Source organism: Tympanuchus pallidicinctus, unplaced genomic scaffold (assembly GCF_026119805.1).
Source record: "Tympanuchus pallidicinctus isolate F22 unplaced genomic scaffold, pur_lepc_1.0 scaffold16, whole genome shotgun sequence".
NCBI classification, from domain to species: Eukaryota; Metazoa; Chordata; class Aves; order Galliformes; family Phasianidae; genus Tympanuchus; species Tympanuchus pallidicinctus.
Genome location: NW_026294679.1, coordinates 12,532,137 through 12,554,304, shown reverse-complemented (window position 1 = coordinate 12,554,304; position 22,168 = coordinate 12,532,137). Strand labels below are relative to the sequence as shown.

Genomic DNA, 22,168 nt, shown 5'->3' with positions numbered 1-22,168 from the left:
GCTAAAAGGAGGAGGACAGTAGTTCCTAGAAGTCCCAGTACTCGATTAAAACCCCAGTGTGCTATGCCTGGTGCTAACAGAAGACTATTCCCCACCCCCAGAGAACCCACAATTTATGTGCTGACCAAAAGACACAGGAAAAAAACAGCGTGGCAGTCAGCAGATGGTATCAGCTGCTTTAACCAGTGCAGTATCTGGGGGAACATTACAGAGCAGGACTGGTCTGTCACTGCTTACAAGGGACTGCAACTCCTGCCTGCATCCAGAAGGAGAAACAGAGATTTCCAGGCCCAAATCCTTTCCAGCACCATGTGGCTGAGCAGAGTGCATCTTTCAGCATCTTCCATCTTTCAGCAGGGAGGTTTGCATTCAAACCAGGATTAGGCTGCGAGCAAACAGAAGGCTGAGAGACTCAACTCTGCCTCCTGCAAATATTTGCCAACGTCATAAAACTATCACTCTGGTATGCACAGCACTTTTTTCTCAGAAGAAGGATCAGAACGGCATAAACTATAATAAATTGTGGCTTAGATGCAGTGGCTCAAGTGGTGGACAGAAAAGTTGACACCATCTGCTCTGTGCCGACGTTCAGACAACACCACACAGACTTCATTTCATCAGCATCACATCAGTTAAATTCCACCAGGCTCTGAAGGTGGAAAACCGTGAAGAGTTGGTAATATTCTTTGTTCATTATTGACATTTGTGTAATTTAACCCACTTATTGTAAATCCGTGATCTCCCTCGTTTGCATTTGCATTCCCTGCATTCCAGTAGCAGCATTTCTGCCCAGTGTACCTCGTATATACTGCAATTTCAATGAGAGGCTCAAAGAAAGCTAATACCAACTGCACTTTGCAGATGAAAAGCTCAGTCACAAAAGCATTTACTGAAAGAAACATGGAAGCCTGTGGCTTCCTGAACTCAACCATGAACCAACTCACATCTTTTTAGTCTTTTTCCTCCCAGAACAGGTATCAAAAGGCTTGGTAACAAGCCAGGTTTTAAAAAGCAAGTTTACAGCAAGCCTTCTATCACACACACAAATAGAGCGGATAATCCAAATAGAGTATGTAAAATAATAAAGGCAAAAAACAAGAGCTTTTTGAGAAGGGAGCTCACTACATCACTGTTCAAAAGTAGGATACGTGACAGACACAAATAATTATTCCACTATACCATTTGTTTTTTATTGCTTTTACCCTCATAGTACACCTTAGCATGGACAGCACCAAGACAATTTCCAACATAACTCATTCATCAAATCCCACAGGATCTGGTGACACTTGATGGAACTAATGGAGTACTTAAAAATAACAATAAAGAGGAACAAAAGGAACCTGTTCATTAGACCTGATAGCAGCCTTTCAGTATATAAAGAATGAGTATAGGAAAGAAGGGGACAGACCCTTTAGCACAGTCTGCCGTAACAGGACAAGAAATGGTTTCAAAATAAAAGAGAGGAGTCAATGAGGCACTGGCACAGGTTGCCCAGAAAGGGGGTGGATACCCCAACTCTGGAGATGCCCAAAGTCAGGCTGGAGGGGCTCTGAGCACCTGGTGGAGCTGTAAGTGTCCCTGTTCAGTGCAGGGGAGTCGGACCAGATGGCCTTTAGGGGTCCCTTCCAAATCAAATGACTCCATGATTCTGTGATTATATACCCGGAGATCTGCAGCTCGCTTCCATGGGATACTATGGAGAGAAACATCAGAAGTAAAAATAGGAATTAAATGAGCTCAGGGAGAACATGTGCAGAGTATGGGCCAGGACATCCCCTGGACATCCCCAGTGCCGTCTGCCGTCATTCCGCAGCATCTTCCACTGGGCACTCCCATGTGTGCCCCTCTGCCCCTGCAGCACAAACCAACAAGTCTTACATCCCTCTCAAGCTTTTCAGCCACACAAATGAGACAAGAACATATTTTTATTGTGAGGGACAACATTTGTACAGTAACTTTATTATGTAAAGATCTACGTAAGCATCAAGTTGCCAGACAACCATTCAGTCCTTTGGCAGCTCTTTGTTTCCCAATTAAAGGAAAGCTAAGAGGAGTCAACCCATCAGGATGCAGAACTGAGAATCAAACACGCGAGCAGTGATCAGCACTTTAACGCCCATTATTATGTTTGCACATTTACAAAGTTCTCCTGGTCTTTTTCTCACATTCTCAGAGAATGTGAGAAATTATTAGCTGTGTGATGAATAGAGACGCTAAAGATGCATATGCAAGATCTACAACGTGGTCAAATAACCTCAAGCAAAAATACTGAACAACACTCCTGGAGGCATCCAAGGCCATGCTGGATGTGGTTCTTGGCAGTCTGGTGTAGTGGTTGGCAATTCTGCACACAGCAGTGGGCTCACAATTGGATTATCATTACGGTCCTTTTCAACCCAAGCCATTCTATAATCTGTGATCTAGTTCTGCCCTAACATCCAGGAAAAAAGAAAAGAAGTCATGTTGTTCTAATGGATCTCAAAGGAAATGTTATGGTAATGTTGAGAAGATGCAGCATTTGGCTCATGAAGAGCAGTCATGAGTAGCTAGGAGAATACATGAGGCGCATGGAGGTATTGCTGTATGGGTATCTCCTACTGTTTCTCTGCAGGCAGCAGTTACCAGCTGCTGTGAGACACAAGATCACTTAAGATGTGGTTTCATCTGGCATTGTCACGTTGTGTTTGCACACCAACAGTTTCTAGTGAGCAGGATGAACAGAAAAGAGAACAATTGTCAAGTCACTGGATTATAACAGAGATAACCCAGCTGAAACACTTCATGGTGCCTCACGATACACTGCAAAATATCAGAGCACTCCTTTTGTTGCCTCAGATGACTGCAGGAACACTGACTACTCTGGAAGAAAAATGAGAACATCAAACTCTGAACCAGCCCTCAGAAAAGCAAATTTCTCAGCTCATCTTTAAAGCTCGACCCTTTTATGCATCTCATCTGATTTGCACCAGAACCGTTCAGGTTTCTCTTCACCTTTCATCAAGATAAGAGGCTTCCTTGCCAAGGAAAGCAGTCTGAAATGGCAGCCTGGTTCAACGCCACAGGCGGATAGCTTTGCGTTGGAGTGCTTTAATATGTTTTTATATTGCATATAAAGCATGCAAACATAAACCAGTTTGTTGAAAACTACCTTCTTAGTGGAAGCCGGCTGTAATTCTGAACAAGTTTTCAATTTTCGCACTGCTGCTAGGGTAAAACATTTTAAAGAGTTTAATTTTTACAGAGGCTTCAATGACACAAGATTATCTAACAAAGTAATGGTTAATCAATAGAGGGTTTAGTTGTCAGGTGAAACATATAACACACTAAAAGGGATTGATTGCAAGGCTCCTCCTTATTTACTAGGAGGTATATATTTAAAATGACACAAACTTGTTACCAAGCCGCATTCCTTTAACCTTGCAAAAGCCGTTTGAGAACGGTGTTAAGCAGCCCTACAGCAAAACAAGCTCCAATGAGAAAAAATCCCTAGGAATATATGGTGGCACCAAATCATGTCAGAAGCAGGGGACCACAAAGCTGTATCCACTCTCAGCCAAAGGCTCAAAACGCCACAGAGACGCGAGGCTATAGTTCACTAAAGATAGAGCTGGATCTGATCTCATTCCACAGGAGTCTTTGGTTACATTTTTCTTTTTAAAGAACGCACGGTGCTGCTCTCTGACACAAACACGGAACCACCCTCCCTGCGTCGGTGAGGCTCGGGATGAAGGTGGAATGCCAACTGACGGCTGGAACCAGGCTGAGCTGCGAGCGTGCGCCTCGTCTCAACCCCAACTCCCCGGCCATTTATTCAGAGAATCCCCAGTCCCTGAACAAAACTCCACTTTTTAATAGAAGCTGCAGCCCAGGAGCTCAATAAGATTTCCCCCCCCTCAATAGTTAATAATTACATGATTTATCAGAGAGAGATAACACTAATAAAAACGCGGCCAAACGACAAAACCCATACCCTCCCTCCAAGTCATTTTCAGGGAAAAGATTATTAAACTGTTCTTTTTGAACAAGGGCTTCTGTAGCTGAGCACAAATTGCCAAACGGTTAGAAAAAAAGTTATTAGACTCCGAAGAATTGAGCAGAAGTGGGAAGTTATATAAACAAATCACTCCAGCAGATTTGGAAAGATCGCTTTCATCTCACTTAGAGCCTTAGGAGACTTGCATTAATTACCCTTTAAAGGTCTTTCACATGGACTATTTAAAATAAACGCTATTTATTTATTTATTTCAAATGAGGTGCTTCTTCCGAAAGAATTAAGTAATCTCAACAAATTTAAAAACGTTTTTATAAGCAGGTAATTAAAAAGAAGACTAGAATCAAGGCAAGCTGTAAGACATTACCAGCCATTTGCCGCGATTGTTTTCCGAAGCCTAAATTTTTGGTGCCCGTAGCCCAGCCCGCGGGAAGGACAGTCGCCACAGAAAGCCATCAGCAGAAATAATGACCAGCCAAACAAAAAAACCAGATCAGTCACGGCGTTTTCCCCAAAGCACAGTTTGTCATATTGCAATTACACCTTGCCTACTGCGAAAGGCAGAGTCCTTAATATTGCCACTAGAGGGAAGAAGTGTCTCAACACATGGCGATGGTAGTTGGGGAGTGGGGTTTTTTTGAGCAATTACCATAACAAAGCTCCCTTGGCTGTGTGTACCTTCTAATTACTCAGTACAATTAAAATGACTTACCTAAAACAAACAGCAAAAAGAGAGGCCCCTAAAACAAAAAACCTCACCACAATACAAACAAAAAGCCTCACTCCAATCTGCCTGTTATCTGAAATTACATTAAAGATGAAGATCTTTCTTTCCTCATCCATCAATGCACAGGGGCAAAGAAAAAAAAGTAATGTCACAATGCCCAAACACCACAGGGTCTGCTCAGCCAAGTAAAAGCATTAAGACCAACAAAAACAAAGAGCAAAGAGAACTACATCTCTTGTTAAAATAAAGAACAAAAAAAGAAAAAAAGGAAATGTCGTGGTATTTAGCCATCTGGTAGCTGCTTGAAAACAAATTGTCCTCAAAAGAGCAGAAATACAGTATGTCTTCTCTCAGTTCACTGGCTTATGAATCAAGATGACTTCTTTTTTTTTCCCTTTAATTCAGGCACAGCAGTGTTAGACTTTGTGCTGCCGCCCAGCCCTCTCTTGTCCCGCCGTGCAGAAATGGCCATCCCCATCAGAACCGCTTTCTGCAACGTGGACGCAGCATTTGCAGCCTTTCAGGATCCATCTCGTTGGGCCCATTGTTCCAAATCCCCCCGGATTTTTCTTTTCCTGACAGCTACTCGATGATTTTTTCTACCCTTAAATCTTTCATTTTATAAGGCGCGTCATTAAGGGAAGATGGCAGCCAAGCCATTTTTCTTCCCATTGACAATTTGTGACATTTCTCCAGCAGCGTGCAAGGTGTTGAAAACCTGGCAGCTGTTACCTCCCGGGATGAAGCTCCTTTTTTATCCTCCCTTGACAGTTTAACTCAATGGGTCAGCACCTTTAAAGACTGCAAAGTACCACTGAAGTGGATGGAGGCTTGAATTACTGCTCCCTCCCTAATCAATGTAAACCCTCGCTGCAGGTGAAACTCTTCATCTATAGAGGTGCATGGGGGAGGAAAATGTAATGCCCTGAGCCAGATGGTTCTCATCTTGTTTTTTAAAGAAGAAAGGAACAAGCTAACAAGGGGACAGCTACTTTGTTAGCTCCTTGGCCTCTCTCATGGCTTTGGATCCCCAGGGTTCCAGCCACACAAGAGAAAGAATACAGAAAAACATAAACACTTAAACATAACTAAGGGGCTGGCAACACGCTGCTTTCAAAGACTTGAGAGTCCTGTTCAGCGCTTTATTTATCACTGCCCACGTTCTTTGGATGGTAAGTGGACGTGGACACAAAAGACAGGGGGAGCAGACAACACTTGCAATTTACTCAATTACACAGGAATGCAGAAATGCAGCAGGGTGACAGATTCCTATTAGCACTACTGCTGAAAGAGCCCAGTGGCCTTTCTGCCACGAGGCAGCATTCCACTGTAACTCCAGCTCCACTACAGCCCAGGTTGGCTCGTTCGTTACCACACGCGGAGCATTACAGACAAATGGAAATTATTTTTTCCTTTTGTTTGAGAACAAAATATAAATAATAAATACAGTGAGTTCAGGATGTGTTTCTAGTGATTTTAGAAGGCTTTTTTCAACCAGCACCTCCCTACTTGCAAGCACTAACAAGGTAAAAGCTGAGGTGTGCAGGACAACGCTATTGACCCGGTTGCACCTGTACTCTGCCAGGTGAATCAGAAGGGCAATCAGAAGGGCAATGCCTTCCCCAAGGGCTGGAGGGAGCTGGAGGAGCCTTGCTCCTTCCCACCATGCGGCTGTTCCCACTGCAGAAACAGAAGAAACACTCCTGGAGAGCACTTCTGAGCAGCCCCGTGGGCAGGACGGGGCCAGCAGAAAGGGCTGGCTGCTGCTGCTTTTTGTCTTTCTTTTGCACTGCCTTCTTTAGCTGCTTTCTAACAGTTTGCCTGTGTATGACTTTAAGCCCTTTAAGAGTGGAATGTGTCTACTCAAACACCGAAACAGCGCCTAGAGCATGTCTTAGGTGCTACATGTAATTTTACAAAACGATCTCAAATCCATAGGAGCGAATTGAGGCAACATTCTGTGCCAAAACGCTAGCAGGAAAACAACCCTGAAAATGCAGAGGGGCTTGCTTGAATGGGGAGCAGGCTGGGATTTTTCCCCGGACTTCCATCTGGAGGCTTGATGAGCGACAGCAGAGAGCCAGGTGAGCTTTGCAGAGGGTTGCAGGAGGGCGGCCGCAGCAAGCTGCCGGCATTTCCCCCCGTGGCACCCCGACAGCCCCCAGGAGCACAGCGCAAGGCACTTCGTCATCGCCCCGCCAGGGGACGAAGGGCAGGGCTCTAAGCAAGCCGCATTGTGCCCGTCTTCTTTAAAAACCAGAGAGGTAATCAAGTTCAGGGCAGCCCTGGACAGCTGCCCTGTGACCTATTCATGTTGACCCCCGCTATTCATCACTTTCCTTAGGACTGCGAGGGCAAGCTCCCGGGGAGTGACCACCACAATAGACAGATAGGAGCCAACAATAACACGGTTCCCGCAAAAAAAAAAACAGATGGCACTGCAATAAATTTACAAATCTGCATTCATGGCTCTGTTAAAAACACCCAGAAGCTAAAAGGCTGGAGGGGCCCCCAGAGAGCTTCCCCTGCCCGGTTTCTAAAGGCCGGCTCTCTCCCCAAGACTATTGAGCTCGTGTTCTTCATAAATGAAGAATGGAGACGTAGCCCTTAAAATAACAAATGCCTGACCCAATCAATCTAGCGTTTGGGGCTAACACTAAATGATAGGCACTGAAAACTAATTATGTTTTTTGGCAACGAAGTTGAATTAAAATGGAAACACACAGGTTAAAAAGGCACTGAAGCATTTGCGAGTCCCTTTGAAAGGGCGGCACGCACACACACACGCTCACACGCAGGGCTTCAAACAGGAACCTGATTCAATAACTCATGCATTTATTTTTAAAATGAATCAGATTAGTCCCATGTGTGACCTGCCGGTCCATCTGTATGAGCTGGACTTAATGGGCACTCTTCTCACGCTTACTTCAGTTTGAAGTATGAGAGAGATAAATTTAGTTTAATTTTCAACAGATCAAGCTATCCATTTTCCAAATGGACCATCTGGATCAGCCTATTAAAATTAATTTATAACTTTGCAGTGTGAAAATTCGTTTGTTAGCTTAAACAAAGTTGCCAGAAACTTTTGCCACTCATCATTGTTTTTTTCTGAAGTTTTCGTCCTACAATTGTCAGTTTACCCCTTCAAAATGTAATTCTGTCAGATCACGCGCCCAACAAGAACTGAGCATTTGCATCCGTAATTCAAAACCTGCCACAGCTTAGATCTTTTTCCTGTTCCAGCTATCAGAGTCAAGTTCATTGCCTGTTCCCGCTTCTGTTCCCACTGCTGATCTCCGTGTCCCCTGTGCCCTGCAGACCCTCCTGGCAAGCCATGGTTCCCATGGTTCCCACCCACACAGCTCCACGTGTTGGCACTTCTGAAGGGAACCTTGTATGACAACCACCTGAGTCAACAGAAGGGTTCCATTTCTAGTAACAAGTCCACAGCACTGAGCTTTGGGGGACTTCAGCCCCTGTGCACGACTTCAGGTGCACAAACAAGCACCTTTTTGTTACCTCCACCTCCTGGTACGTCTGTTCCACAAACCCTCCTGAGGACACGTTAATGGCCAAGGCTGCATACCAGCACAGCAACCAAGAAACAGCACCGCACCTCTGCTTGCATACATCAGCAGGTGAACATACCAACACATCACACCCCCCCTGAAGCGGTCTGTTGCATCTCATTCACTTTCTCTAACAAATCAGTAAGGACAGAACACAGGGACACTTTCAGTAGAAAGACCATGGAAGTAAACACATCTCCCCCTCTCTCCACACACACACATCCGTTGCTCCTGTGCAGGAGGCCCATGTTTCTCAATAGTGAAATTTCAACAGCAGTTTCCAAAGGAAGGGACAGAAAATATGAAGCCGTATACTCAATATTTACCAAGTTAGCATCTTTCCACTAAGGTACTAGGTACTGAATTCAGCACTTTTTGTGTGTTACTGCTTTGACAGCATTTGCAGGACAGATCTTTTTGGTATTACAAAATATGCACAGATGTAAGGCAGGTTAATCTCTTCCTCGAGGATATGCAGATCTTTACTCATTGACTAAGACAGAAAAAAGCACAAGGCTGCATTTGTCTCTGATTTCCCCACTTAGAGCTGGAAAATTCCCAACTGCTCCTTGACCATCATTAACAGAGAAAAGGCACAATCTGAGCTTCCAAAATGCTTTGACAGTTCTATTTATGCTTATATAAAGAACCAAAATTCCTTCCACCACAGGCACAAGATTCGGGCAACCAACTCCAATGATCTAGACAAGAGGACATTTGCTTTCAGACTACAGCTTGTACTTGTCCACAGGCAAGCAGAAGTGCTCAACACATAAGGTACCACATAGCAAGCAGAAGGACCAAGGATTTTGTCCAGCATCTACCCTGCTAAACACTGGGCAGGAAGATGAAGGCTCAAGAATACATGAAATGCAGCTGATCACCATGCTTTGAACTATGTCTTTTGTTGATGAACTGGTAAGAAATTTGCTTTATTATAGATAAATGGCAAAGATATTAAGTTCTATCATCCCACTCTTCCTTCTACCAATTAGTAATATATATGAACATATAAGAAAATAAATTAGTCATTTTTCAGGTTATTAACCTGAACATCACCTCCAAGAAAATTCACCTTCAAGGGTAATGGAAAACTTAATTGTTCTGGAAAGCTCTGACTTTCTTGAATGCATGACCTGAAACAAGATAAAATACACTACAAACAAGGCAGGAAGCAGAACAGAAGAAAAGGCTGAGGAGAGCTGCATGAACACCAACTGGAGAAAGGTGAAACTAGAGAGTTCCAGCTGACTGCACTATGCAGAAATCAAGATTTCCTTAGAAAGGCTCATGAGACTCTCCTGAAAGCTAAATCCGTATGGCTGATTTTCCTGGGTACACTGTGACTCACTCAGACCCCAAAGGAGAAAAGAAAGAATTTCCACCAGTGTAAGTCAGACTTCAGCTTCCAAAAGCATTTAAGGATTCAAATAGCTAGAAAGTTTTATTGCATTCTTAAGGAGACTGATCACATACCTGTCTAAGTGAATTCTTCTCAGGAATGATCTTCCTAGGGGGCTCATCATTATTACAGTCTTCTCTCTCAGAGGAGTTCTGCGAAAGAAAGTAAGCTTTAATTCAGTTCTTATCCCTAGTATTACTCTGTGAGGAGAAAAGAAACAATATTTGTACAGCGCAGGCTATAGCATTTTATGTATGCACATACAGGAGGCTAACATGTACTTCTAAGCCAAACAGCTTGTTATGGCAGAAAAAGAATCTCTTCCTCAATGCAGCAACGCACCGTTGTGCAGGTACCTATGGAAGAAGCCTGTGCTTTGGGGATTTGTTCTGAAATTACCAATAACTGCCTCTCTGACAAGCTGGAATAACGGCTGGATGAGCATGGTAGCACCAGTGCTCCTAGACACCCCAGTATACCCATTGAAAACAGTGGAACCTGATGAAAACAAGACTGTTAAAGCGTAGGCAGCATACGGTCGCATGGCTACGTTTCTCCCTCCTGCCCCTGACTCCACCTACAGACACGTTCCATTCCTGGGAAGTGTGAGGCTGCAAAACATAAGCTACCAGATCCAGAGAAGAGATCAATAAAGCAAGGGAAGGGGACAGGAAAGAAGAACTACGAGGGCTTTTGCAGAAAGCACAACAGGAGAGGTTTTTTTTGTATTGACCTCACAATTAAAGCCAGTTACTACTTGCTTTAGAGCAAAGATGGGCTAAAGCTTCTCTCAGGATAGACATGAACTTTAGCAAACATCTGATAGAAACTGCTGGGTACGTGGGAGAACCCCGTCCTCCCATGGCAATTCCTGTGCACGGGTTCAGTACGCGCCAGCAGCGTAGTGACAGCCAGCTTTGGGGGAATCCCACACACATCTCAAATCAGTTTGATCACCACAGTATTCGTAGCCTTAGGCCACATTCCCACACATTCAGTAGTGAGTAACTAAACAGGTTTTAAAGAGAGACAGAAAAACTGCTTAGGGAGAGCTCTGCCAGGAAAAGGGTGGGTTTCCAGTTCCTTGCAGATGAGCTCAGGGCGCAGAATTTCCAGCAGAAGCGTGCATGCTGTGCTGCTGTCCCCTTTGCCCCCAAAGAACCTGCCTGGCTTCTCTGAGGGCCAGCTCCTCAGGCAGAGGTGGCTGCACGGCTGGCAGAGGGGAGGAAGGCGCAGCCAGGAGGTACGGGCAGAGAAACAGCAGATAAGGGAAAACAGTTACAACAAAACCTCAAATGTTTGGGATGTCATCAGTCGGTGGGAAGGACCCAGTGCAAAATGTGGCTTGCAGACCAACTAGAAATCTTTTTTGCGTTTTTTGTTTGTTTGTTTTTCCAAACAAGATATAGAACTCACAAGGCACCGTGGCATCTGGGATGCTGTAACCAGGGTTTTATAATGGAAATCAATCCTAAACAGCCCTGATAAATCGCTGCGAGAGGTCGGTTTTTAAAAGTTTTCATATGAGGTCTCTGCCAGGACCCAGTTATTGCATTAAATCCAGCCTAGGAAGGACTGCGATCGTAAAAACACACAAGCTAGAATCACATATCTCCAAAAAGAAAGGTCAGACATTAAAGCTGCTCTCTGCTACTCATGAAATACAGCCTGGTAAGCGGCTAAATTCAAGTGAGGATTTTAATTTCTGTGCTTTGGAGAAACAGACCAAGTACAAGAACCACAGGAACGCAAGGCGAGTGCTGTGCATTTCTTGGAAATGCATTTAGTTGCCCAGGTTAGGGAGTCTGGGGAGACTGCTTACTCTTTCTGGATGGTTTTTCAACAGTCAACCCCTTCCCTATACTGCAAGTGCCAAAATGTTTTCCCAGTCTTTTCTATGGCACTGAAATTTTGCATCTTTTCTGCATTTCAAACTATCCAAGATTTCCCTTCCAAAAACACCAAAAAGGACAAAAGTCAGTGCTGATGCTGGAAATTCCTAGTTCCTGCACAGCATCAAGTTATCTACTTTTCCTTTAAGCCGAGCATCTGATTTTAAGAGCAAGCAGAGGACCATTTTGCATTCATTATCTTTATAGGTGGCAAGGCTAAGAGGTTGGCTGAACAAAGACCAGACAAAGACTGCCAAGTGCATATGGTGGTTCACAGCTTGGCGCCTCACCATCCTACAGCACCAACACAGCAGCTCCAATCGCAGCCTATTAAAGAGGAGAGCTGCTCATGCACTTTTGTCGGCAAGTAAGTTCCGCTTGGTGAAGACAGAATGACTGCAAAGCATTACACTTAAGGAAAAGCACAGATGTTTGGAACTCCCGCTCATTTCTCAGGAATAGGAAACCCATCGATCCAGGTGCAGGTTCAGGATCCTGCATATTTCAGGACTAACTGTGGCTGCGCGGACGTGATTCGCACTTGATAGGGCGATGCTCAGCCACGGCCATGGGAAGAGCGTAACGTAATTGACTGAAACGGCACCTCTATATATTTCTCCTTGCTGAACAAGGTGGGAGGAGGGATAAACACACGCGAGGTCACAACAAGGTTTGCCTCGGCAGGACTTCAGCGATGCTCCCGGCCACAGGAGAGGAACAAAGGGAGGACTGCTCCGAGCACCCTCTCGTGGCTGCTGAGAAGCACATCCCAGCACAGAGCTGGAAAGGAGCATTTGGTATCCAGACGGTACCTTGGGTTGTACTCACTGGGAATATTAAAGTGCGACGATTGTGCTCGATACAGAGGGGACGAGCGATGAAATTTATTAGGGTGAAAGAAGCAAAGAAAAGCAGTGCACACAGAAGCTGAAAAAGCCAATGCAGGGGAAAGGGATAAAATCCCAAAGGCAAGCCTTCCTTCCCAGGCTGGAGCCAGCCTGGCCAAAACCAGGTTGGTTACAGCTGCAGAACCCACGTGCAAGGGTCTCTCCTCTCACACAAGGACAAGCGAGGTACAACAAGAAACACCAAGTCTCCAAACCCCAGACCGATCAGCCCTGGTGAGATAAACACACAGGGTTGCCACAGACAGGCAAAATAATTTCCCAAGGTCACACAATGACGGCGGAAGTGCCGGGACGAGAAGGCAGCAAACCCAAGCTGACGTTTACGTAACCTTCAAAATCTGCCTCTAACAGGAGGCTCTTACAACAAGAGGCTTTGCCCTCCGTAGCTCGTTTTTCCTAAAATGGCCACTACTGTCTGGAATGAGCGCCTTTTAAATCCGATTTGCATTTAAAACTTCAGCCTGTAATTAACAGAATAGAATTCCGTGGCAGGTTGTCTTAAAGACCACTACGAAATTATTACTATTTAACTCTCCCCATGACGCCTCCTCCACCACTAAACACACCATGCTACGATGCGTACGAAATCCCCAGGCTGAGGCGTTTGATGGGAGATGACACGCAGTATTTTGTGTACACAGCCCAGCAAAGCACTGCTGGGAACGAGATATAATACATGGATAAATGCACTCCCAGGGACTACCAATTGGGCAGAGCTACCTTTAGTACCGCCTCGCTCGTCGCGGTGGAAATCAGAGCCCTGCCAACTGGGGGAGGCTTTCTTCGGTGCCGTGCTGCCCAGCACTAATTATAAAGCGGTACAGATGCAGCCTTTTTCCGAGCGTGGGGAGGTGGGGTGGGGGGAGAAGCGTGCATCTATGCGAAGAGCACAACTATTTTTTATGCTTTCAAATTCTTAATCCTGTTTGGAGCTGTCAGTGGGGGTTAATGGAAGCCTTGGATAGGAGAATTCCAATCTGGTTGGCAGATGGATAGGTTGGTTATAGCTGCATAACTATGTCTTGCCTGCAGGCACAATTCAGAACACTGTTAAAGCAATATAAAGTCTCTGTCAAGCTGAACCATTTGGATCAGTAGCAAGGAGAAATAATAATAAAAAAAGGAGTTCATTTCTGGGCCTTGCGCGTTTACGCTAGTATGCAGAAACTGATTAATTGTCATCGTGTGCTGGTCTGCTATACCTCGGATTTCGACTTCTGGAGTAGATTTTGCATGCTAATATAATCATTCTCCCTCTTGAGACATTAGCAAATAATCAAATGAAAAACAGGATCATAATTTACTGAGATTCGGGCAATTCTCTATGCAAATTTGACTTGTTATTGCTGCTGCCTCGTTAATCTGAATGCCTTTGACAAACTCCTTTGATTTATGAACTCGTGACAACTCCAATGTGTATATATTTTGCTAGATTGACATTATCATTAAGAGTGGGTGGACTGAGCTCACATGAATGGCTGATTTTATTCGCTGGTGTCTGCTGCTCAACAGCTGAGCATCTCCTTCTCACAAAGCCCCTAAGCACCAGGCTCTTCCCATCTACCCATCCATTCATCATCTCGATGTTAATTGGCCCAGGCTTTAAGCAAATTTTCAACACGATTTAAAGGCACGATGACACTGATTACTGACCCTCTGCCATACGGTGCCTATTGATTAACCTGACAGAGATGATGAGCTTGAGGGAAACTAGGTGTGTGCAGACCTCAGGGGGAAAAAAAATATATTGTTTATGCAGGCAAAACACTTGTCATTATCCCAAAGGCCAGAATTTGTGCTGCACTGGCCCTTAAAACACACTATTGCTTTAAACACCTGCATCCAATACAGAAAATGCTTGCTTGCTGTGGAAAAAATGATTACAAATCTGATGTCATGCGCAGTCTGTATTTTAATCGAGTTCCCTGATAAATAGACCCCCTCCAGCCAGTCGAGCTTCTCTCCAGCCACAGCCTGTGAATGCATCGGCTCCAACAGGAGCCAGGGCAGGGCATGCTTTTAGTGGCATCAGCACATCCAACCACATGGAGGAAATCTACTTGGGTATTTCAGGTCCCTAAGCAAATAATGCAGAGGGAACACAGTGTCCAAACGGTTAGAGTAGAGCAAACGTTTCAAGGGCAAACCGGATGCCAGATGCAGCCATCGCGGTGGTTGCTGCCACATTAAAATAGATGCTTTAGTACACGTGGGCAAAATACCACGTTTCCCCTTTCCTAGTGCAAACTGTTGATGGCACTTGACCCCCAATCTCCTAAGAGGATTCAAGCATTTTAGCAGAGCTCAAAAATAACTGGCATTTCCTTTCTTGCCTCTTGAAGGGTCCCTGCCATGCACTTGCTCCTCCTCACCGAGGGCAAAGGGCTGCTGCGTTCCACAGCACCTTCCTGGCTGAAAGCAAGAACACCAGCAGCGTGCCTGCAGAGCAGCACTGGATGGAAGGAAAACGAAGCAGAAGGGCCGCTTCACCCCACCCAGCCCCAGGTTAAGGCTGCCACTCACTGCATGCTGCTCTTCCCCAGTTCAAGCCAGCCAGCAGCCCAGATGCATCTCGTTTAGTCTGGGGAGGGGGTGGAGGGGTTGTTGCCCGAAGATGTTAGGAAGTTGTCTCCTCATTTGCATCATTGATTGCAGGAGACAGAACAAGGCATCACTGGGTAAAGGTACGGGGAAATGAGCTGCAATTGTCTGATGCCTGTGTCAGCCAGAGTGCACTGAAAGGGGAGAGGGAGGGAGGAGAGAAAAGAGAGAGAGATGTGTGGAAATAAGTGCCAGGCTAAGACTACAGGCCCATATAAGCCTTACGTTCCCTTTCCAATAACCTTTGTAAGTGATAGATGAGTCCAAGCCCATTGTTATCGTTAAGGGACTGTCAGCATCCTGATTTTATAAATGCTGTCTGTCAGTTTATAAATATCTCAGCCATTTCAAACAGTGCTTGGATGAATCCTGGCATAGCCAATGTCAGCCTGAAAGCAGTATTACCGTTAAAAAAATTATGGGTCTAGCACCCACTAAAAGCATTTAACAACAGCTTCTCCTTTTTCTCCTATCACAAGGCCTAGAGCATTCAAATTCATGCTTATTTGGCTAGTCACCTTGCTAGATAAAAGCAATCTTTAACATTGGTAATGTTCTTTGAAAGGAAAAAAAAAAAACACCAAGTGTAAAAAAAATCAAGTTTCAAGGCAATTCTCTGCCTGTTTGGTATATAAAACAAAAATGACAGCTGTAACAACACAGGGAGATCCATGGCAATGAAAACGCAGAGATAAGTATTAGACCCCATTCCTCTCTGGCACTTGCTGCTCAGAACATGCACTGAGATTAGATCCTTTCAGAGAAAGCCATAAATTGCAGTATGTAGGCACGAGGGGGTGACTTCAGCCCGAAATGGAGCACAGACAAGTTTCCCAGCCCTTGCAAGTTTCAAGTTAAAAGGCACTTCTGCACGGGGTTTATGCCTCAGCATAGAATAATGGCAAGAGAGCAGACCTGCTGCAGCCTTGGAGCAACTGAGAGCCGAAAAGGAAAGGAGTTGAGCACAGCTGGCTCCCAGCTCCTACCTGTTTTTCCCTTATTTTTCATTCACATCCATAATTTTAGAATAGAGGAAGATACATATTTTCAAAGCAACGCAACTTGATACTGGAAATCCATGGCATAAAGAAGGCTTTCTTATCAAGTTGATTTAACTCACTAATCACTGGTTCACTAGAAATGGTGGCCTACAGAAGGGGGGAGTCTCAGCATCACAAGCACAGCAAATTCAGCTTCATGTTAAAATATCAGAAGCCAGTATAAGTATCCGAGATCTGATAAAGAAATGTACCAAAAAGCACGAATCTGAGTCGCAGCTAAAAAAAAACACCAAAGAAATCCAGGTGTGGGGAAGAAGGCATTCAGGGAAATTCTGAAAAGCCAGCTTTACTTCGCAGACATTTCTCAAACAAGAATGGGAGAGAGAGAGAAAATACAGCTAATGAGAACAGCCTTCCCTGTTCCCCGGGAAGCAGCCCTGCTTAACATTTCTGTTCTGTGAATTTAAGAGAGTCAGCAGTGGTAAATTTGTTTTTAATATTCAAGCTTTCAAGCTTTGCGAGCTAGTTGGCCAATGGCCCTTTCTACTCCAGTGTTTGTTGGTGCCTTATTTACACAAGCATTACATCCGGAGAGCCTTTGAATATAATTTCACGTGGATTAAGGGAAGAACATTTGCTTCTGCTAATCAGGACATCTGGTTATTTTTGTAACTCAGACATCTGCATTAGGCAGTTTGACTTCGCCATTCCTCATAACAAGGTTAGAGCTTAAGAAGCCTTAAGGACCTCTGGCTAAATGTTATTATTTGCATTTTTCCACAGCCAGCTCTGTTTCAGAATTTCCTTTCCTCAATAGCGCAGATCGATCAGCACCTTCGCAGGTATGCATGCTTTTATAGCTAGCACTTTCCATGCATGATTTTATAGCGTACATCTTGTACTCGGGATTTTATAGTAGTTCAAAGCCATCTACATCTTTTTAAGGAACAGAGCGCACATATTCCCAAAAAGCCTGGGTGAAAACACCCAATTAACCTTATGATACACAGAACACGGGTATGCTTTGCATACACCATCAGGCCGCTTACGTAAGAGCAGTCTCAGACCCGCTCTGAACCTCGAGATGCTTTCGGTCGCCTCTTACCAGCAAGTCACCCTGCGTACCTGCTCCCACACAGCACAAAGCAGCCCTCTCCTTTCTGTTCTTTAGAACAACCCTAATGATTTCTCCTATCTTTTAAACCCTGGCTCAAATTCTTTAAGTGGTTTCCGACGAGGCTGATTTGTCTGCGGGGCTGCAGAGTTGTGCCACGCATACTTCAGGAAGACGGATTTTACATGCAACAGAAGCTTCTTAAAGAGGAACAGAATCAATCCCAGCTTGGCTCTCGTTTCTTTGTTGCTGTCATTTTGCTACATTCCTTTCACAAAAATTCATTTTCTACACTCATCTGGGGGTGCTGAAGCACTGAATGTCGAAGCTACACACACTCCTGAGTTCGCAGGATTCTTCCCTCCCCTCCCACGAACCACAGCTTTTATCAGCGTGTTTCTTTCTTCCATCTTTGAGTAAGATGCTTTGCTGATTTTCTCCTGTGCGTAAGGAGAAGGAAGCACAAAGCCTGATTTCACAGGCTGTGGACATGAGCCAACATCCAAAAAAGGTGTCAAAAACATATTTCTGGTACTAACAAGAATCAGGACGAGCCAGCAGATCATGGGAGAATCTTTTAAAACTTTTTACTTATTAAAGTTCTCTAGATAGAGATTAACTTTCCTCCTACAATATTCATTGCAGATTCATCTGCACAGGAACAGCAAGAGCTCTGAGAAATGGGCCGTAATACGGGCTACTCTTGCTGCAGCTTTCATGCCTGGAAGGATTTTGTGACTTTTTACAGGACCAGTGCTGTTTCATCACTCTCACTACAGAGCCCCCTACTCTCTCATCTCTGGTCACCTCCTACCTTCATTATTTTCATCTCTCCCCACCTTCCCCCCCCAGAGTCTCTCATTCAAGCTCTCCCATCAGGCCAAAGCTCATCCAAGACTCCTTGCGCCCCTTCCTTAGAACCCATGGCACATTCCTACACATCTAATCCAGACCCACTACCCTCACCTTGCTGCACTGCTTCATGCTTCTCCTGGTCAGCTTTCTCTTATTTTTCCCATTTTTAGATTGGGGGCAAGGAGGAAAAGATATTTAAAAAAAAAAAAAAAAAGTCCATCCTTGGGCAGATGTCTGCCCAAAGTCAAAACGGCACCATCAGCAAAGAACCCCCAAATCCTGCATCCTAAGCAGATTTTTCAATCACAATTCCTCCTAAAACAGTAACTGCAAGCAGCACACTCGTTTAAAGGGAGGGCTTTATGTCATGAACAATGAGAGCCAGGTGATCCTGCAGCCAAAGCCACTTGGCATTGCATCTGGCAGAGGTTCCGAGCACCATTCAGGTGACACAGCCCCAGCTCCCTGGCCTTTCTCACAGCCCGTGAGGCCCTGCCCAGGCAGGTCTGGCTGTACGGTCCAGCTTCCAAAGTCATGCCCGCCCCAAGAGATACCAGCCACCCCTGGGTAAAGCCGGTTAACTTCCAACACACAGCACGCCCACTGCTACAGAACGAGGCTGAAACAAGTCAGTGCTCATTATATACAATGGTGCGAGTCTAAATGTGCCCTTCCATCTCATCAAGTTTTTTTTAAATAGAAAAATATTATTTTTTTCATAGAAAAATACACAAAGGGAAATGACAGATCAGCACTTCATGTCTTGAGGTTTTGCTAGCCTGTAATATGGCCTTATAATAACAACTAGCACCCAAGAAAAGAAACCTGGGTGCTCCCAGTTTGTCTATACTGAATTTAAGCATGGTAACACAACAGTTTCTCCTGTAACATTTCAATTTAAAAGCTCACAACTTGCTTCTGTTATTACAAAATAATTCCAACACCGAAACACCATTTTCTTGCAAGGAGGTACAAAATGTCATTGCAAATCTCACTGCCCTGGGTAAGGATGAAGAGTTGGACCTGCTATGGAGACCATCAAATCAAGCAGGTAGCCAAGCAATCAAAGAATGAAAGATAAAGGTGTATATACAGTGTGTCTTTGGATACCTTGGGGCTAGCAAACATTTTGTTCCTACAGGAAATTACACAGCTCTAGATCACCAGCTACTGAGATCCACTATTTGCAGCTTTTTGCTGCGACATGAATGGCTTATTAAACCTACAACATATCGCTTTAGTTAACTTCTTGGTGGAGAGGGGCCAGGAAAACAAAATGTACTTAAATGCTGATTTTTTTTTCCAGGCTGAATGCCTTTCATCCAATAAGACATTCAAAGCAGTGACCCAGCAAATGGATTGAAAAAGCAATCTTCCGTCTCAGTGCCACATTATCATTCCTATTCAGTATTCTCGGTGAGATATCTCAATCAGCTGGATGTGTGTGTAAGTGACAGCGCAGCCCATTGCTGGGTTAATTAAACATTTGACTTTAACACCCTCCCCGTCATTAAGCAAATAAAAACAGATAATTCAAACTGCACTTCATCCACGGGGTACACAACATACATGTCAAAATTAAGAGAGACCAAGGCCCTCGGGGAGTTCTACTCGGGGAGGTAATCAGTTTAAATCTTATCTGGTTTATCAATTATTCTATTGATTAAAGCAGGGTGATTATACAAAACTCCTTCTTGCCACATGGGATACATGTCAGCAAAGCAGGACAACACAGGGAGGCTCAAAAACCATTTGAAGGAAATGCAGACAGATGAATAACCGGCTATTAGTAGATGCCAGCAATCCATAGACGGAAAACCTGATCCTTCCTTTTAAGCAAGTCCTTCCAAATTAGACTGCCAATGTTGTTACTTCATCTGCTTTCAAATCAGATCTATACGTTGAAAGGGCAACATCTCCTCATTTTAAATGGACAAGTTCTTTGCCCGCATGTGAAACGTGTTTTATTGATACTGGCCTCGGAACATAACAAAGACAGCAAACACAAGAAATGACAGACTCTGAAGGGCATTATGCTTGTCCATCAATGAGCTCAAAAAGCAGATGGAAAGGCCGTTCTCAGGACCTGAATTCTACCACAACACAGCCGTAAGTAACGTGCTGTATTTTAATGATCAAAGTGTGACAGCTCAGAACTAAAACCTGCGCTCTGGGGTTTGGGGGATTTTTTTGCCTTGCTTCAGAGGATTGCAAAATATGAGCAATTTTGTACATTTTCACAAGGCTTCACAAACACCACCGCCATACCAGTCCTCACTGCTCTTCTCCTGCATTCAGCCACAGGACACAAAGCAACTCCAGTTACTGCTTTCTTGCTGTTTGCAGATGAAGAGAGGCTGACCAAAGGACCAGTCTCCAACACCTGCTCACACCCTGTGTTTGTGGGCACAGTCCCATTCTCACTACTTTCCCAGTAATACTATGCCTCAAGTTTTTTAGAATCATAGACCCATTCAGGTTGGAAAAGATCACTAAGATCATCGAGTCCAACTGCTGCCTCATCCCCGCTGACCACGTCCCTCACTGCCACATCTCCGTGGCTCTCAAACACCCCCAGGACAGTGAGCCCACCGCCTCCTGGGCAGCCGCACACTGCATCACCACTGTTTCCAAGAAGAAATTGTTCCCCACACTAATCTGATGATATTACTCCCTTGCATCCTAAACCAGCTCCTAAAGCTGGGGCACAGGGCCCTGCCTTACACGTACAAGCTGTCAGAGCTTTTAAAAATGTAACACTGCAATCTAGGAAAGAAACAACTGAGATTTATTTCTAGGAGTTCCTCAAAGCAGACAATCAGCAGTAGAAAAGAGATCAGCCTTAAACCAGAGACTTTTTTTCCACCATAACATCCCTACAACCTGCTTCATCCCATCAGCCCGGCTCCGCCAACCCCTTGTTATTAACCTAATCATGTCTCTGCTTTAAACCAGGACGGAGGCAGAAGCACAGGCGCGCCTGGCTCACAGCACAACAGGCCAGAGGCAGCGCTGAGCTGCTCCCAGCGCGGTGGGGCTGCAGTCGTAGAAGCGTTAGGAAAGGAGAGCTAAAAGCAGGCCTCAAGTGCGCTCCTGCCCTTCACCTTCAGAGGGGCTCACAAACCTCTCTGCACTGCATGTGCATCCAACCATTCTTCAGCCTCTTTTCGTCTTTGGAAGCAAACGGGAAGCCTGCATTAGCATGCTGTATTTTACTCTCTCCACTAGAAATACTGAGGGTGCTATTTGTAATTGTATTCTTTTAAGAGGTTTGTTCTCTGCAGCTGTTTTCTGCTTGCAGTGTATTTTGTGTAATCAGCACATCATCATAAATACATTGGCTGTTCCCCCGAGGGAAGCTGTCACTGTTTAATTTACAGAACAACCTGGCCAATGTGAATTCTAACACTACAGCACTATGGCACGAAGTTACCACACTCAGAAAAACAGGTTTCTATGAATTTTTATATCAAAAGCTGGTCCCAGGACAATTTCAGTTCTAGAAATAGATTGTTTTTAAAAGCACTTTACACACTGGAAGGAATGGGTTCCTTCCCACTTACAGCTTCTTAAGGCAGCACTAATCTCACTCCCATCTTATTTTAAAGGTGACAACTCCAACCCCCCCCAGCACCACAGCTCCACTGCTGAGTGTGCCAAAAAAGGCACCGCAGGAGGTTCCTATGCTACCCATTTCTTTCTTAAATGAAGAACAACCCCAAGCATCAAGGTGTTACTTGTCCTCATTTCAACAAGGAAACGTACTCTGCTGCAAGGTCAAATGTTATTACCTACATCAAAAGGTTGCTGCACAGTTTATTACTCTGAAGACGCCATAGAAGCGCAAAGCATATTGCTGAAAGACAAAAAATGTATGCAGCTTGATTGGCTGAATGAAGAGTTGCTTCCTTTGTTTGCTGGATATAAGGTTATATTTTGAGAGGGAATAAATCACAAGCTTTTTTCTTTTTTGTAGGTGGCACAGAAAAGACTGAAGGTTGATCATTCCCTATGCAGACGCATTTTAGGAAGTCCTACAGTGGTGCCAAATTACATTTGAGAGCAAAACGTGAACCCCAAGTAAGTATTTGGGAACGATCAATGAGTA

General features: G+C 44.6%; 1 protein-coding gene across 11 annotated transcripts in view; it reads right to left on the bottom strand.

The window, feature by feature from the left end:
• BTRC (beta-transducin repeat containing E3 ubiquitin protein ligase) overlaps positions 1-22,168 on the bottom strand; it is a 112,095-nt gene that overhangs the window by 57,062 nt on the left and 32,865 nt on the right. For 9 of the 11 annotated variants that reach the window (XM_052676717.1, XM_052676722.1, XM_052676723.1 and 6 more), the window contains one exon: positions 9,764-9,841. The exons of the other annotated variants lie outside the window; for them this stretch is intronic. In XM_052676717.1, coding sequence (XP_052532677.1) covers positions 9,764-9,841 — 78 coding nt within the window. The remainder of the gene's footprint in view (positions 1-9,763; positions 9,842-22,168) is intronic. 11 annotated transcript variants of the gene reach the window in all.